General features: G+C 33.0%; 1 protein-coding gene and 1 long non-coding RNA gene across 6 annotated transcripts in view; one reads left to right on the top strand and one right to left on the bottom strand.

Moving 5' to 3' along the window:
• Pli (E3 ubiquitin-protein ligase pellino) overlaps positions 1–18170 on the bottom strand; it is a 120072-nt gene that overhangs the window by 17419 nt on the left and 84483 nt on the right. The window contains exon 1 of one of the 5 annotated variants that reach the window (XM_076402458.1): positions 1862–2022. The exons of the other annotated variants lie outside the window; for them this stretch is intronic. Within the exon in view, the coding sequence (XP_076258573.1) occupies positions 1862–2007 (146 nt within the window). The 5' untranslated portion in view covers positions 2008–2022. Of the gene's footprint in view, positions 1–1861; positions 2023–18170 lie in introns of those variants that run through there. 5 annotated transcript variants of the gene reach the window in all.
• LOC143196065 (uncharacterized) lies at positions 5229–5792 on the top strand. The gene is made up of 2 exons (XR_013005655.1): positions 5229–5335; positions 5462–5792. It is a non-coding gene; the product is annotated as an uncharacterized LOC143196065 (long non-coding RNA).

The raw sequence follows: 18170 nt of genomic DNA, 5'->3' as shown, positions 1-18170 counted from the left end.
CGGTAACAGTTTTGTTTAATGAACAATAAACACTATATCCATATTACGACTCTGATTTATAGATAGATTTTATACAAGTAAAATATTTGCAACTAACGTTTAAGCTTTTTTATTATATGACGTATTGCCGAAGCTGTAAATATATATTTTCTTATTTAATTTTTAAGAAGAGCTTACTTAAAGTCATCTGGTTGTACTTCGCTCTAACATAGTTTTATAGTTACCGGAAAATGCTCTCAGATAAAAAACTGGAAGCCCAAATCAAAAAAAACTTTTTTGTCCTTATACAAGAGTACAGTGTTGATCTAAAGGAGGCGGGGACAGACATAAAGTGTATATATAAAATACTAAAATAATAAATTAAAAATTAATAACACAAACAGGGGGGTTAAAATAATAAATAGTGTATATACAATTTAAAAATGAACACAAATACAGGACTACAAACACAACCATAACGAAGTAGTAATGGTTAGTTGGTCAGTAACTCTAAACTTATAGCATAGGCTAGATTCTATGGAGAAAATCAATCTCTCGTAGAAATCCGAGCACTCTGTATTTTCTGCTGTTATGGTATTTTTAAAAATTTGCAGCTCATACTTAGTTCTAATCTGGGTGAACCGTGGACACTCGTTCAATATGTGGTAGACCGAAAGAGGCACGGTGACAAAACTCACAGTGAGCAGATGGGCTTGAAGTCATCAAGTGCCCCTGCGAGAAATGAGTGGCCCGATCTCAGTCGTTTCAAAGCTACGGCATGGTGACGAAGGGAAGGAACGCAAAGAGAGGAGAAAAAATCAGAATTAGCCTCAAAGAGCCTGTTGTGATAGGCCTCCTGGACCCAACGATGTTGTACCTTGTTATTTGTGAAACAAGATACGAATGGTATAAGGTCGGTATGGACTCAAACATCCGTGATGGGGAGGAGAGATGAGGTTGTCGATTTAGCCGCACTATCCGCGCGTTCATTTCCCGGTATAAATACGTGAGAAGGGATCTACAATAAAGTTGCCCTGATCCCATTCAGACAGAGGGTTCGGATAATTGACAGTGAGTCGGTGACCAGGGGATGGCTGAACTTCAGTTCCAGGAAACAATCGAGAGCATTTCAGAATGATGATAAAGCGATAAAGCTTTGTCAAATAAAAATGTTAAAACAGCATTGTCTATTGTAATGTACAAGTTTGAACCAAACATGAATGAAAAAAATCTTCCATGGCCAACACAATCGCCAGATCTGAACATAATAGAAGGGATATGGGAAGTTTTGGAATAGATAGTGAGGAGAGATTTTTTTCCAATATCATTGCAGCAAATGACGGATGTTTTGGTACAAGAATAGGACAATATTTAGAAATTAGTCAGACAGTATTTCGCCATTTACAATTACAGCCATTTAAAAACCAAATGATGCCTTATATTGCGTATAGGTCAGATTAGGGGTGTTGGTCGATATTTTTAATAAACCTTTAAAATTAAGTGTCAAAATGCTTAAACGCTTAAAATAAAGTAGCAATTTTAAATATATATTAAGAAAATATAAAAGGATTTTACAATTTTTTGAAAAAATATCGACTAACAAACATCTCTATGTTATATTATTATGTTCATATTATTTTGTCTACCCCCTAGGTATATAATGTTTTTTTGGAGTATACCACTTCAAAATTTCAAAAATAACGGCGGTTTTCAATTTGTGCTCCCAATATTTCCTTTGTTTATTGTTCAGTAAAACTATTGTTTTAAAAATACAATAACGTTTATATTTATCACATGATACAACATTTTTGATTGATTGCATTTAAGTAAACAAGATATAAATAACACAAACCTGATAACAGCTACTTAACATTATACCTACAGAATCATTGTTACAGTCCCCCTCATTTTTTTCGCACAACTTTTTTCGATGTTTTTGCGCTTAGAGTCCGAATAAAACTCGATGGAAACATCCTTGTCGGTCATAGCTCTGGTAGAAACATGTATTAGAAGCTTCCTTTTGTTCATGGTCACAAGTAGTCACTAAAATTGAAAGCAAAAACAATGTGTACACCGTAAATAGTTGCGAGACACTATGGATCATCGAAGCAGTTATGACCATGACCATACGAAGCTCGACGAACTTTTTCCTAGAGATATGGGTTTCAACTTGTTCATACGAATCAAGTCGAAGGTGGGAGATAGCGAGGATATGGATCTGTTTAGACTTGTTATGCGAGATAATCGATATTTAATGAATGATTTTGAGTCATACAATAATAACCGTACAAAGATTATCTATTTAAAAAATCAGACGTAAATGGTAATCCATACCAACTTAATTTAAATATTCTTAAATTAGATACGGTACTTAATCATAAGGGAGTTATAATAGTTGTTATTATCTCAATATTTTAATTGTGTTTCGTCGATGATGATGATGATAACACGTCTTTGTGACTTATTATGTCGGCGATTTATTTTAAAAAACAAACCTCAAGTATCATGTAACGTTATCTAGTAAAAAGTAAAATGTACTTTTTGTTGTATATTGCCAAGATTACTTCCGTGTAAATAGTGCAACGCATATGTATTGGCGAGTTTATATGACATACATGAATATTTTAACATCCTACGATCAGCATATTGCTAGTTAACACTGCGATATTACAAAATGATCGCATCCATACACAGCCAAAAAGGTTTGGCTTGAGGAGCATCAGAATATCATCGAACATCTTCCATGGCCAGCGCAATCGCTAGACATCAACATAAATGGAACATTATGGGCAGTTTGAGATCAGAAAGTGAGGAGTAGATGGGGTAGTGAGGGACAATATTCAGATGAAATCTCTTCAGACACTCTAGACAGACATTGTGTATAGTCTATCCAAAGTTTTACATACGTCATCAAGATGTTTAATGTATTGCCTGGTTTAGTATATTGCCAATATTTTCCGCGAATAAATAAAGAAATTTGGTAAATCTAGCTTAATGTCCAGTAAATAAACACAGTATTTTAAAATCGCCTCTCACACCTGTCAACCATAGTCTCCATATTTCATTTTCGAAGAACCAATTCCAATTTCTTGTAGCTTTCTTGAGGTTGTACGGACTGACCTATAGAATTGGAAGCAAAAAAATCACCGTAGTGGAACAGAACTGTTTTAAGGCTTCTTTTTGATGAACGAATAAATAAATAAGCCATCGATACCATTCGTATTGGATCTTAAATGCATTTAAACAAATCCTGACGTCCTGGAATGTTTCCATATTAATTTCGTTTTCGAAACCGAATACCGAAACATATAGACATCAATTGAAAATACCCAAAAGAGCTTTTTCATTACAGACATGTGCGTTAATTTAACGATTCCTGGAAAGGAGCGTCGCCTCAGTATCAGAGATCCCGTCCTGATTATTGCAAAACATCAGCTATAGCCCATTTAAACTGTTTTTTGTACATACGTCATCAAGATGTTTAATGTATTGCCTGTCGGAATTTGTAAATACGTTTTAGAATCAAACAATATTTTCCTCGCATTATTCTAGTCTGCTCTACACTGCTGACATTCCAACAACAAAAGAAACACTTCTTGGAACCTTTGCTGATGACACAGTTATTATGGCAAAAGATATATCTCTGCCTAGGGCAATAGAAAAAGTGCAAGTGGCAGTCAACAAAATCTACAAATGGACAAAAGATTGGAAAATTCAACTTAATAGCTCCAAATCTGTCCACGTTAATTTTGCATTAAGGCGAAATAATAAAAACTTAATTATATCACTCAATGGATGCCCGATTCCTCAAGCAGAATCAGCAAAATACCTTGGAATCCATCTTGACGGTAGATTAAATTGGAAGCATTAGACAAAACGCAAAACACATTAGAACCAAAATAAAACAACTATACTGGTTAGTCGGAAGATACTCCCAACTTAATCTAAAATCAAAGAGGTTGATCTATAATACAATTATAAAGCCAATTTGGACCTATGGGGTGCAAATATGGGGTTGCACTAAATATTCAAATCAGTTAGTCATACAGCGCTGTCAAAACAAGATTCTTCGATTGATGCCTATCGCTATGTAACCAATGAAGAACTGCACAATGACCTGGAAATCAAATGGATTTGCGAAGTTGTGCAGGATTTCGCCTTGAAACACGAAAGAAGATTACTAAATCATTCTAACGTGGAAGCAATACAACTGCTGGACAGCGCACAGGATGTCGGGAGACTGAAACGAACAAAACCATACGAACTTGTGTGAACATTTAGTGTGTATTATTAGTGTAAACTATAGCTATAAGTTAATAATTAATAAATAATTATAATTTTATAATTGAGGAATACATACTGATGTATTTTCTCGTACTCGTCTTGCTTGTTAATTAATCCAAGCACATAGGAAAAGTAGTAATAAATTAATTGTAATAATAATAATAATTAAGATTGTACTAAGCATATCTAATAAAGATGTTATAAAAAAAAATATTCTAGTTAAAAGGAGATGTTGTCTGATAAGTTCGAAAGGGTAACCGAACAAACCTGCCAAAGTCGCCCGATTGTCAAACGTATACAAAATTCTTCAAAACAGTAGTGATTAGATTACAACCTCTTATCGGCAAACGTTATTTTAATGCTTTGCTTGTTTTGATAAATTTCAAACCGCTGCTTATTGTTACTCTGATTGAAAATTTCAGAGCCAGATAGAACAGATATATTCGTCTCTAATCAGTTACTTTGAACAGGAACGAGATAACGGAGGCCCCCTCTTACCAGTACAATTCTTTAGAGTGGTAGGCATTTTTACTGTTAAATATTAATTTGTTGCAATTTTTATAGAACATATTTTTTACACACGATCACTGGAATATCTCAAGAAATGAAAAATATAATCTATAAAATTCACCGATAAAAAAAAATCGTCCTCATACAAAGCGGGTGACGAATCAAGATAAGCTTGATCAGCTTTATCAGAGATTAAATATATGCAATGTTTTTCAATACAAATATTTCAGATGAAACTGTTAGTCTGAAAAGTATCGAACAGGTACAAAGGGAATATACCCAATAGTCATTCATGGCAAGATGATAATAAAAATAGTGTTATGACAACAAAAGTTGATGGAAAAAGGCAAACGTTGGAATAAAAATTGTTTCATTAGTCATAATAAATTCAGACACATTGATGAAGAAATTGACATGTAATGGAATTGTGAAGAAATATAAGATTTTTAAGAGATTGGAAATTAACAGCTTAGTTATTCACTTTAATGAAACTTTCTGTATGTGATATGATTCAACCCTGCCAATTTCCAAGACAGGGTGATGAGAGTGGAAACAAGTAAAGGTGAGTATATAATTAATATATGATACTTGTAGGAAATCATACTGTAGAGTGTAAAAACATTTATGTGAACAGATATGTCTGTAATTGTTCAGAATCAGGAGAGAAAGAATAATAACTGTTTTGGAGATATGGCAAATATTAAGGGGAATGCAGTGATTAAATCTAGTTTTATCAAGAAATATGTTTACAGGTGCTAATGGAACACTAAAGAGAAATATAGTGATATTAAAATGTCTTTACGAAGAAACATTGTACCGAAAGACACAATAACTAAGCGTAAGAAGTAAATATGCTCTAATGAAAGTAAAATATATTACTATGATATGGTTAGTGCTTTAAAAGCAAACTAATTGACTTTCACACTGAACTACTTCCGATTTTTCGCCACATCAGTTCAGTAATAACATTATACACCAATATCTGATTATTTTGATAAAAAAAATGTGAAAATATTGAACGTGCCTTTGAAATTTGAGGTTTTCCCTCTATTTCCCCCCTTCCCCCATCAGATTCTAACTTGGTTCCAATAGGACCACCTCGGAAGTGCACTCTTTCGAATAAAAAAGGAATTTTGAAAATCGGTCCATAATTGATGGAGAAACCGGCGGACATATATTTAAAAATTTTGCCATTTTAACATAAACCAACAATGCTGTATGGTTCCACTATTATGATCACTGAAATTAAAATTTATGGTTAGATGGGTCTCCACGTCAAAATTTAAGTGATATAATTAACAAATACAATAATAAGCATCGCTAAACTTGTTCCATATGGAGACTTTGTAAAAGAAAACAATGGGTTAATTCACCCAATAATTCCTTTTCTCCTCTTCCTAATATTTTAATATATTCCAGTTATATTATACAATCTATACAATGATTTCAATAATAAGCAGGTAAATATTAAAAGCAGAAAAACAATAGTGAGCCGAAACCAATTTACTTACTTTTCGATCCAACAAAAATATCTTTTTCGCTTATCACTTGAATAACAATACAGATCATCATTATGTTCCACAAAAATATTACATGAAACATTAATGGGTTTATCACTATCGCGTTTACTTGTTTCTTCTAACTTTCTTTTCATGACTGAGTGAAAACTGGAAGACACTGGAGACCTTAGTTACGCGGACACATGTGATTATCTGCTGGAATATGGGTATAACCAGTTCGGTTATATACTTGTCGAAACACTTTGTCTCTTCCATTGGGTTTCGACTTGTTAATATCGAGTTAGGTTCGGACTTGTTAGAGAAGGAGAGTTACCTTTAAATAAACGGACGTCACATACTATAAAATAAACGGTATTTTTAGAGGTTACTTTCTATTTAATGCAATAACAAGGGGTTTAAATCGTGTATCAACTTGTTAGTTAGATTAAGATTAGAGTTTGTTACTAATATTGTGTTTTTTAAACAATATCATATGTTATATTGTCCGGCTAACACGGCCCAGGCTACGAAGACAGTGTCACGAACAATACTGAGTTTGATTTATGTTAGAATCGATTTAAACTTAAACCCAGAGTCGTCATTTCTCTTTGTGAAAATAGATCTTGAAGTAAAATAAAACTTTGTGTTCCTTTAAACACTTTACATTTCATAATTCAAAAAAGATCAAGATCAAAGAAAGAAGACGATGCTGGGTAATGGATTGGCAATTGATTCAGATAAGCGTTCCAGATCGAAATGTTTATAGTTGAATTATAAGCGCTAGTTTTATTTCATTCCCCGCCTTTTCAGTTAGTGGTAAAAAAACTTAAAATTTCATGATATTATACTCATAAGTTTGTTAAGAGTGATACTATTTTTATTTTCAAAACAATGAATCAAATACAAATTCGTATTTTAATTTTACACTGCTTCTTGACGAGAGAAAATACCGTTATAAGGACTCCGCTCCATCAGAAACAACAACAAAATACTGGTTTCCTGACTTCAAACATGGCGATTGTTCCGCAGTAAGTCTAGAAAGGTAGACTGAAGGTGCTCAAAGATCTCTAGACATAAACTATTTCAACTAGGGAACATTCATGCTTTGAATAACGCTCCTAGTTTGTGGATTATCGGCACATGCATCACTATTTGCTGAGTAAGTACCACTAAAGGCGGATTGAAGTTGATGTGAACTAAGATAGTCTATTGGAATATAGACAGAAGTTTGCAGTTCAGGGTTCATGGCCACCAAAAATAGTTTGCAGTAGCTCATTTTCTCAACCGTAGACTACTGAAATTTGGAGTCACCAAAATTTGGAAAACTATATCATACCATGGAAATTGGGGTAAAAACAGTGCCTTTAGAAGATCATCTAGGTACAGGCGATACTCACAAATTATTTTAGTACAACTATTATGTGTCCAGGTAGAATAACAACCCCATAGTCGTTTTTTAGGAAGTGTTATATCGCGTGACTGATACGATCATGGCTTCGAAGACTGTGTATTCGAAGGAGGAGGCAGTGAGTTTATGTTAAGAGTGAATGATGTAATAAGAGCTAGCTGTTCAACAGTTACCACTTCTTTCGGATTTGATAACTTATTTATATCTGTGGGGATTTTATATGGCTCGGTGAATGGCGGTAATTCTAAATAAAACTGTGATAGTTACATGATGTGACCGTTATAATTTTAAAGACAGCGGTGCAGTGTTACCTGAAGAGAAGCTTGGACAGTCGATGGTGCTACGTCTGAAGTGAACGATCGTCAGTAATTGAATGATCCAAAGTACCTTTCAACGATATCCCAGTCAAAAGATCTTTGTATTTGTAGGCCGTTATTCTAAGTAAAATTTGACATGTCTCAAGATGTCTACATATCAAAATATCATATAGTATAGTCATAAAAACAGTCGTCAAAAGTATTTTACTATTTATCATTCACAATTTTAAGCTTTTTACCTTGTTACATTAACAATCTTGAAAAATATCGTTTAAAAATGTTGCTAAAATCAAAACTTTATATATTACACATAAATCTATGTAAACATAAATTGGGTACATTTTTGCCAAGGTCGCGGCTAGGGCGACAGAGTCAGAACGATGAAAATCAGTCGAATGAAACTAGTAGAACCAAAAATAGTAACTAAAAGTATGCGACTGAAAGCAGTCGACTGAAACAGTCACTGGTAAAAAGTAGTAAAATCAGTCGAACCAAAAATAGCGACTAAAACAGTCGATAGAAAAAAGTAATCAATTGCGAAACAGTCGATTAATGTTCTGGTACAAGCATGAGGCAACATGCCGCTGTAAACTATTCAGACCATTTAAAAGCAAATGGTGGCTAACATATTATTAATAAATAAATATTGTGCATAGGTCAGATATTCACATTATTTTGTCCATCCTTTTATATAATATTTTACAATCTAGATGACAAATAATAGATTTACACACATGGACAGGAAAGTCTGCACCAGTTGATGAACTCATAATCTATATTTCGGAGATATCTCAAAAGAAATGGAAAGAATGCTCTTGAAAAATCCAAGCAAAGATATTATTAGAATGCATAAGATGCTCTTGAAAAATAGTAAAATAATTTGCAAAGAAAATTTTAATTTTTTGAACTTCAAAATATAAAGACCGTTCCTCGTGTTATTTAGTCGGTGAATAAAAAAATAGATTATTAATAGCTTGACAAGATTATAAATTCGGTAAATAAAATATTTCATAGTGTTTTTGCTTAACGTCCGATATGGTCAAACGTTCAAACGCACCATTTAAGTCCCAACAAATTTTCTTTGCTGCGCTCTGCTTTTGTATAAAGGTCGTACAAGGGTTTAATCTCACGAACATCCGACTTTGACCCAGATAGGCGTTCCAGATCGAAATGTTTACTTCGTGAATGGATTTCTAACAAGAGAGCAAAGTTAGCCGCAGACAAATCGCTGTCTAATAGATTGATTTACCGATAATCGAGATGCGTTTATAGTTATTTCTTTTTAAATATACCGTTATAAATTTCGGATAACAATGATTATAAAAATAATTAACATAATTAATTAGCAATCTTTGGAACAAATTTTCATTTTTTTAAAATTATTTATTACATTGTCATTGGTCGTTGCCGACTACCCCACAATTTAGTAACTTAAATCTATATAGGGATGCAGAAAACATATTAATGAATAGAATAACAAATATCGATATTCTTTGTCGATATATCGATATTTTTTCAGAATAAATTAAATATAATTATTAATAAATCTTTAAAATTGGTACTTAATTTTAAAAGTCTACCCCCCATTAATCTAGGTATATATCTAGGAGCATCCATTGGTGCTGTCTTAGCCTCTGGTGTAATAATAAATATGTATTGACACTGCAGTCCACTACACTACAGAAGATCAAATGGTTTGATTATTCTGAGTGAATTGTGTACTTCGATATTGACATAAGAATGGAGTCTCTCCCTAAGTACCCTTCCGATTTTTCTGATTTCTGAGTCACAGACAGTAACTGAAGGTCTCAGTGTAAGTAATCAATGGTGTAGTATCTGGATCATATAACAGGTCAATTTAAAAGTCCCCGGCCTGACACATAGATGGCGCAACTAGAATTAAATGCACATGTTTTTTAGTTAGCTCTAACCGTCAAAAAAGGCGTGTATAAATTTGACAGTTGTCGGATCATTAATTTGTGAATTATAGTATTTTAAGTGAAGCAACTTTTGTTCTTGTGAAAAAAATGGATAAAGACGGTGAACATCCAAAAGAGATTGTTACCGACGAAAACATTAAAAAAATCCACAAAATGATTTTGAATGACTGTGAATGAGACTGAATGAAATAGCAGACACTCTAAATATATCAACTGAACGTGTACATCATATCATTCACGAATATTTGGGTATGACAAAGCTCTGTGCAAAGTGGGTGAGGCGCGAACACACTTTTGACCAAAAACAACGACGAGTTGATAATTCGGAGCAGTGTTTGAAGATGATCAAGCATAATAAAGCCGAGTTTTTGCGTCGTTATGTGACAATGGATGAAACATGGCTCCATCATTTCACTCCGAAGTTCAATCGCCAGTTATCCGAGTGGACTGCACACAATGAACCCGCTCCAAAGCGTGGGAAAACGCAACAGTCGACTGGCAAGGTTATAGCGTCTGTATTTTCGGATACGCATGGAATAATTTTTATTAACTACCTTGAAAAAGGGAGGACAATCAACAGCGTTTATTACATAGCGTTATTGGATTGTTTGAAGGACGAAATCAGCTGCATTTGAACAAAAAGAAAGTACTGCTTCACCAAGACAATGCACCTTGTCAAAAGTCCATATTGGGCTTAGAATTGCTTCCTTATCCACCGTATTCTTCAGATCTGGCCCCCAGCGATTATTTTCTATTCTCAAATCTCAAAAGAATGCTTGTTGGGAAGAAATTTTCGTCGAATGAAGAGGTGATCGCCGAAACTGAGGCCTATTTTGAAGCAAAGAACAAATCGTACTACAAAAATGGTATCGAAAAGTTAGAGGGTCGCTATAATCAGTTTATCACCCTTGAAGGGAATTATGTTGAATAAAAAAACTAATTTTGTCAAAAAATTTGTTTTACTATGGTAGGCGGAGGACTTTTCAATTGAGCTGTTAGGTTTCCTCGGTCCTTTTCGTTAAGTGCTCCTTCCAGCGAAGTTTTGTATCAAGATTCATTCTGAGATACTTAACATTCTTACGTTATATATAGTATTATAGTATTATTTAATGTTATTGGCGCTTGTGCGGCCTGACTATAAGTGAACAGCACATATACAGATTTACTTTCGTTAATTTTTATTTTCCAAGTTTGGGTCCAATTATTTATACGGTACTTGTCTATTGTACTTTTCATGTGGCTTCTTGGCTTTTGTTTCCGATATTAAGAATCGCAGTATAGTCATCGTGATATTTTGCATTTGTAGTATATCACATTTGTAGAGTAGGTAAAGAATTAGTCTCAGTATACTCCTTATTTTATTACTGCTTATTTTATTATAGAGTAAGCTTCCTCTTGTTTGATTGTAAACTGTAATTCTGATTGTAATATAAGATTTTATAATTTAATATGTTGTTTCGGTAACAATTTCCGTAGCTTATGAACATGGCCGTCATAGGCTTGTAGGAAGGAATATAGTTGAATATACTTTTTTATTCTCATCGGCTTTATCAATTACATCTATTATACTAAGGACCTGGTCAATTGTTGAATGTTAAGCTCTATCTCTCTATAATTTCTTTACAGCTAATTCAAAATAAGGGTGGTCATTTGCAAGAGGTTAAATTTAACGAATTATAAATTTTTGTTTGTTTGTCTTACTTTAACTAACTAGCTAAATATTAATCTGAGGTTTCATTAAGCTTTCAGTGTAATAAATCATAACTTATCTGTTTTATTGTTGTTTATGTTTAATTACCTTATTGTTTTCAAACTTTCGAACGTTGTGCATATGCAATATAGTGCATATATATGTTATTAGACCCGTTACAAAAATAATACCGAAGGTCAACACAGAAAACACTTTTTCAATAATCTTAACTAATCCCAATGTTATCTGTCTCATTGTCACATTACTACGAATTATGTCTTTTGTCAAATGAATATTTGTGAACAATGTATTGGAACCAAAATGTCAACTCTTTTTGGTTTTAAATCTTTAAATAGTTTGAGGTACATAATGATTAAAATTTACAAACATATAGTTGCTACTGTTAACTTATACATTGATTTTTACATTTTTACAGTTAGAAAATTCCGTGTTTGTGTATTATTTTGATTAAATCCGGAGATTAAAACGTATACGGTATCGTGTCCTCGTTATGTCCTCTTTTATAACCTTAAGTAACTGGATAACTATGGTATGTGAGTGTATGTAACATTATGCCATATCTATTATGTATACTTTTATGTTTCTTTTTATTAAATCCTGACACTAGGTCTGAATTATTAGCTAGTCTTTCTTTTTCATTTCTTTTTATCGGCGAAAGTATCATCAATGGTATGAACAAATATATATGTTTAAGAATATATAAATATATTATGACCATATGAAGATAAACAAAAAATATTATATATTTTTTTAAGTAAAGCTCTGTGAACTTATAGATGTCAATAGGTGACTGGATCCAGTTATCTATACTGTTACTTGTCTGTTGCAGCTTTCTGGTTGTTTCTTTATACCATATCGCTGTATCATCAGTAAATGCTGCCATGATGATATTTTCCACTGGTGTTATATCATATGTGTAAATTAGAAGAAAAATGGTATCAATGCACTTGTATTGTCGTTCTTTTAACATATCGATGCAAGAATTCCGGTTTTACGATTAAACATTACCACAAACACTGATTAGAATCATAAACATATTTTTGTGAGCAAAAGCAGCACCCACTTTGAACAGAGCTTCCTCATAGTCAAATGCTCATGCAATATAAAACTAACATGTCCATTAGATATCTTTACGATGTTAGCTAACTCACACAACTTCACTTTTCGATCATTAAAACGATTTTATGGATTTTATATTTTTCTGGTGTAGCGACCTTGAGCATGTCGAATTTTACATCGTGGAATAACGGTCTACAAAATACCCAGAAATATAATCCCAGATGTTGAACACGGGCGGGGTGCCAACTGGAACCCGACAACGAATAGCTGGCGGCAACCCCGAGACGTTTATCTGGGATATTATTGAAGGGTATTTCGGTCATTCAGTGCTCAACCCTCGTTTGGTTAAGACGTGCCACCATCGACTGCCCAAGCCTCGTCTTCAGGTAACTCCGCTGCCATCCGTTTTATTATTTGTACTTTCACATTTTTTTTATATTGCCAATAAATAACGGTCACATTATGTAAACACCACGGTTTTATTTCGTTTTACCTCCATTCACCGAGCCACATCATTTTACCCTAAACTGGTATTACCACCTCATTTGGATGTCCGCATTCTGCATCATCGGTGTCTCAACGACCACGTCTGAAGTCAACAAACCGACATTTTATTGTTATTTCTGAGTCCTTATAATACTTTTCAAGCGATTGCCTCGCTTGAACGGTATTGTTTCCCATCAAGAAGCAGTGTAAAATTAAAACACGAAATTGTTTTTGATCCATTATATTGAAAATAACAAAAGTAATGTCAATCTTAGCACAATAACTCACAAACGTTTGAGTAGAATGTCATGAAATTTTAACAGCTTTCCTTTGAAGGTTAGTAGTACTAACTGAAAAAGCGGTGAATGCAATAAAACTAGCGCCATATATGTGTTACGCCTGGGATTTTTCAGCCCATGTGTTATGATATTATAATAATCGTGTTTAAATACGTAGTCACTGTTTATGGTAAAGTATTCTTTGTAAATCTATCTTACGTTTGTTATTTACAAATTTAATGACCTGACAAAGAAGATGACCAAACAAGAAGGTCTACTTAGAACTACAGATGTTTCTTGTGTTACGACTTGGTTAAAATGTTCAAAATTGGCAAATGACATCATAAGACCTGACCAAACACCTGTCAGTGAGCACGCAAGAAGTTTGATTCACCGACAATCGACAAATTATATAGTTATAGTTACTATCAGAGATATTTTGCACGATATATCTAGGTTTTAGGAAATCTAATATCATCTAATTATATATTTTAGCATTTGAATCCTAGATAGGGTTCTGTACAAGAACCAGATATCAAGTCAGCATAAATGAACGAGGCCAGTACCATCGTATGGTTCCAGAACACTCTCCCTTGGTGGAAACACATTGCGCTATCCTACCTGTCGGTACCTTTCCTTACGTTGAATTTTTTGGCTTTTTATTTAAACAGATTTGTCCGTTTTATTTCAACTTCTAAGAAATATATTTTTTCTTGTTTAAAAAAAATGTAAACTAGGAACAACGTAGATAAACCCCATAATATTAAGATTAAGCATCCCCTATGGTCCTTGCTTGCTTGATGAGGATAACCTTAAATGATATTCGACATTATCAGATTACTTAGAACAACCCGACGACAAAAAAAACAAAGAATAAAGGCAATAACGTGGAAACTGGTTGTGTTAAAAAGTTCGCTTATCGCACACTTTATACGGCTTTCTGAAGAGTTTAAGCTTGTTAAAGCTCGACTTTGACCCAGATCTTGACGCCCCACCGATCTGGACATCGTTCCGATCTCGAGAAAGGGTTTTTTTCGTACTAGAAAACCCAATTAAATAGTCACTTCAGGGTCTTCCCGGATTCCTACAGCTGATCGAACTTAACCCAATTAAAAAACCAAGCGATCATGCGGTCTTGATGGATCTTAATAAAACGAAATAGGTTCTTTTCGCCAACGTCGTCATTTTCCTTTAGTTTAGTATGACGCTATATTAAATAAGAGCAATTAAAAAGTCTCCAATCTGATTTTTGTAAATACTAATCCTTACTAGTGACCTTGTGGTCGAAATTAGGCCACAATTTATTACGTTAATCATGTTTCTCCCATAACAGAGTAAAGGGAATAATTTAAAAATAATAATGATACTGATAAAATGATAACGTGTTACTAAAATTAGTCTTCACAGAATTTTCAATATAAGATTAACAGACAAAGTATTGATAAGTTTAAATTACTACACCAATAAATATTATAGCATATAAGTATCGTAAGATTGTTTTCAGAAATGTAACCTTAAAGCACCAAATATAAGTATTATCTTTCTTTACTTTTATGTTATAAACATAAATAAAGTCCATATATGAATAAAACAATTTTGAAAATGATATTTGACTTTAGCATATATATTAAAACAATAACAAAAACAATTAGGTAATTTATTTTTTTTCAATTTAGGAATGTATATTAAAAGAATGTATTTACAATCATTAAATGAATTATTTATTATTTATTTTGAATTATTTCAAAACATAAAACCATAAAGTAAATAATCAAAATAATTGATATATTAGTGATAGTTAGTGACACATGTTAAAATTACACCAGACTGATCAAAAAAAATATTTCTTTACCTACATTGAAAATTATATTGCATTGTTCTTTGCTTATTTATTTCAGTCTTCGATCTCGAAATGAGGAATTAAAATTTTATGAACTTATTGTATAATTGTTACCATTCCTTGCAACATTTATTTTAACTAACTCTTGATGCACAAATTAACGTATCTATTACCTGCAATATTCAGTTAGTGCTTTGTTGAAAAATGCATTTACTAATGAGACCTGCAATGAATCAGAAGTTAATACCACTAAAATTTGCAGAAAGATCTTAATAAAAGGTGATATTGTTAAAGAACATTTAGAATTAAGTGGCAAAATTCAATAAATATTTAAAATTAGGTATAAATTTTAAAGGTTTAAAATAATTAAATGGTTTTTATAATATTTTAAGAAATACTTTTTTTGGAAAAATACCGAAAAATATCGGCTAACAAAAATAGTGATATTTTTTTAAAATTTGATCAAATGTGATACTTAATTTACATTAGATAAAACTTAATTTTAAAGGTAATTCTTTTTGGTAAGTTTTAAAATATCGATATATCAGCCAATAATATCGATATATTATCAGCATCCCTAGCTAATCTTAGAGGCTTCCGCCTGATTTGGCATGATGTTGGAAAAAGGAGGTTTGTGGGTATTTAGAGCTCAGGACATTATTTGATTTTAATGGGTAGAAAATCAGAAAAAGGTGGGAAGTATTTTCTTGATTTTGAGGGTATTAATATCTGATGCAAGAGGTAGATACTTGGTACTTGGCAAGAGGTAACATGAAAGTTATGCGAATAATTTCCATTTTGCGTGAAACGAGTAGATAATAGTTCTAAAAATTCGTCAACTGATGTACCACGAAGCATTCAAGAAATGGTTCGGACTTTTTTCGATGCCATCTAGCATACTACTACTGCTAACATACTTAGATCACACTTGGATCCTGTAAAAAAGGAAATATTTTACCATGAGTTCGTACAAACTTGCCTTCAGTGGTTTGAAACAGCAGTTCTTCTGTCTAAGAAGAGAATGTGTATGCTAAATACAAAATTTTATAAAAAAATAGTGATAATGACTTGTCCTAACACATGGACTATAAAGTCCAGGACCTCACACATAAATGGCGCTAGTTTTGTCGCATTTATCGCTTTTTCAGTTAGTATGAACCTTCAAAAGAAAGTTAAGAGTGACTCTACTTTTGTAATTTTCAAAACAATGGATCAAAAAGATTTTCGTGTTTTAATTTTACACTGCTTCTTGATGGGAAACAATACCGTTCAAGCGAAGCATTGGCTTGGTTTGCTAACTTCAATCGTGGTTATAGTGACACCGATGATGCAGAACGCAGTGGACGTCCAAATAATGTAGCAATACCAGAAAACATAAAAAAATCCACAAAATCGTTTTGAATTATCGAAAAGTGAAGTTGCGTGAGTTAGATAACATCGTAAAGATACCAAAAGAACATGTTGCTAATATATTGCATGAGCATTTCACTATGAGAAAAGTCTGTTCAAAGTGGGTGCCGCGTTTACTCACTGCTGTTGACCAAAAGCATGTTTAAAAGTAACAACAGGATTTTTTCCGTCGATATGTGACAATGGATGAAACATGGATCCATCACTTCACTCCTCAATCAAAACGATCGTCATCTGAGTGGACAGCAACTAGTGACAAGTCTATTCCGAGGCAAAAGATAAATTGTTCTACAAAAGTGGTATTGAACTGTTACAGCGGCGTTGGAATGATTGTGTGGCTCTTGATGGAGTTTATGTTGATGAATAAAGCCAACTTTGAAAAAAACAACGGCATTTTCTTTGTTACACTCGGAACTTTTCAGCCTATGTCTTAGAGAATACTCAAATTATACATTTAGTAACGGAATTCTTTCCTATCCTTATTTTAATTCTCAATAAACATATATATTTGCTTTACTTATCGAGATTATATCTTTCCGTTAATGTTTCCGGTAAATTATTATGTCTGCGTTTGTTTAAATGTTGTTTACGTTAAGAGCGGAGAACGACTTGATGTTAGATCAATATTTAATTTGTAATCACGAAGCAACGAAAAGAAAACCGATGCCTGGTCTAATTATAACCGACTTCTTTCCCCCCACATAAATACGAAATTTCGTACGAATCGTTACGTTTCGTGCGAAAATAGTACACGTTTTTAGCACCGTTTTTTCTGATCTCGTGTCTGATTGATTTTTTTAAATAAACACATAAACCGCTGTAGATCGATGACTGATATGGCAGATTGCTCTCTCCACTTTTGATACGATTCGATGTTCTTACTCGTATTTTTCAGATGTTTTTAAAAAAATATTTTTATACCAAGATGTGCTTCGTTCGTTTTTTTTTTGCGGGGTTATATTTGTTGTTCTTTAGTTATACAGTAGGCAATTCTGCAACGCCTTATTCAACTCACCTTACTGCTTTTCATTCAGCTTTACGCTGAATGGTGTTACTTTCTATTTGTGCTATGAAAGGGATGCAATTTACTGCCAAGCTTATTGAAAAAGACCGTTTGAACTGGACAAAAACTTTTTAGGGAAAACATGACATGGATATTAAAGATATTAGGTGTAATATGCTCTTACGAATGTTTTGGTGAATTCGGTTAACCAGACGTTAAGAGATTCTTATTTAAGTAAGCATTATTTTTATATTTTAACAAAAAAGTGTAGTAGAAAATCATGGCTTGTTGATTGAAATAAAATAACGTTGGTTTCAAACAATATTAGTTTAGAATATATAGATAACGGCGTCAGGGTCCATGTCAAATGCTTCAATCAAGAACTTCAATCAAGACAAATAACATGTGATAACTGAAGATAGAAGTAATTAAAACATGCAGCTTGG

The sequence above is a fragment of the Rhynchophorus ferrugineus genome, unplaced genomic scaffold, assembly GCF_030347505.1.
Source record: "Rhynchophorus ferrugineus isolate W39M unplaced genomic scaffold, kcgeb_rfMv2 rfM4, whole genome shotgun sequence".
In the NCBI taxonomy this organism is placed as follows: Eukaryota; Metazoa; Arthropoda; class Insecta; order Coleoptera; family Curculionidae; genus Rhynchophorus; species Rhynchophorus ferrugineus.
The sequence above is the reverse complement of the archived record's forward strand: the minus strand, read 5'-3'. Positions and strand labels throughout refer to the sequence as shown.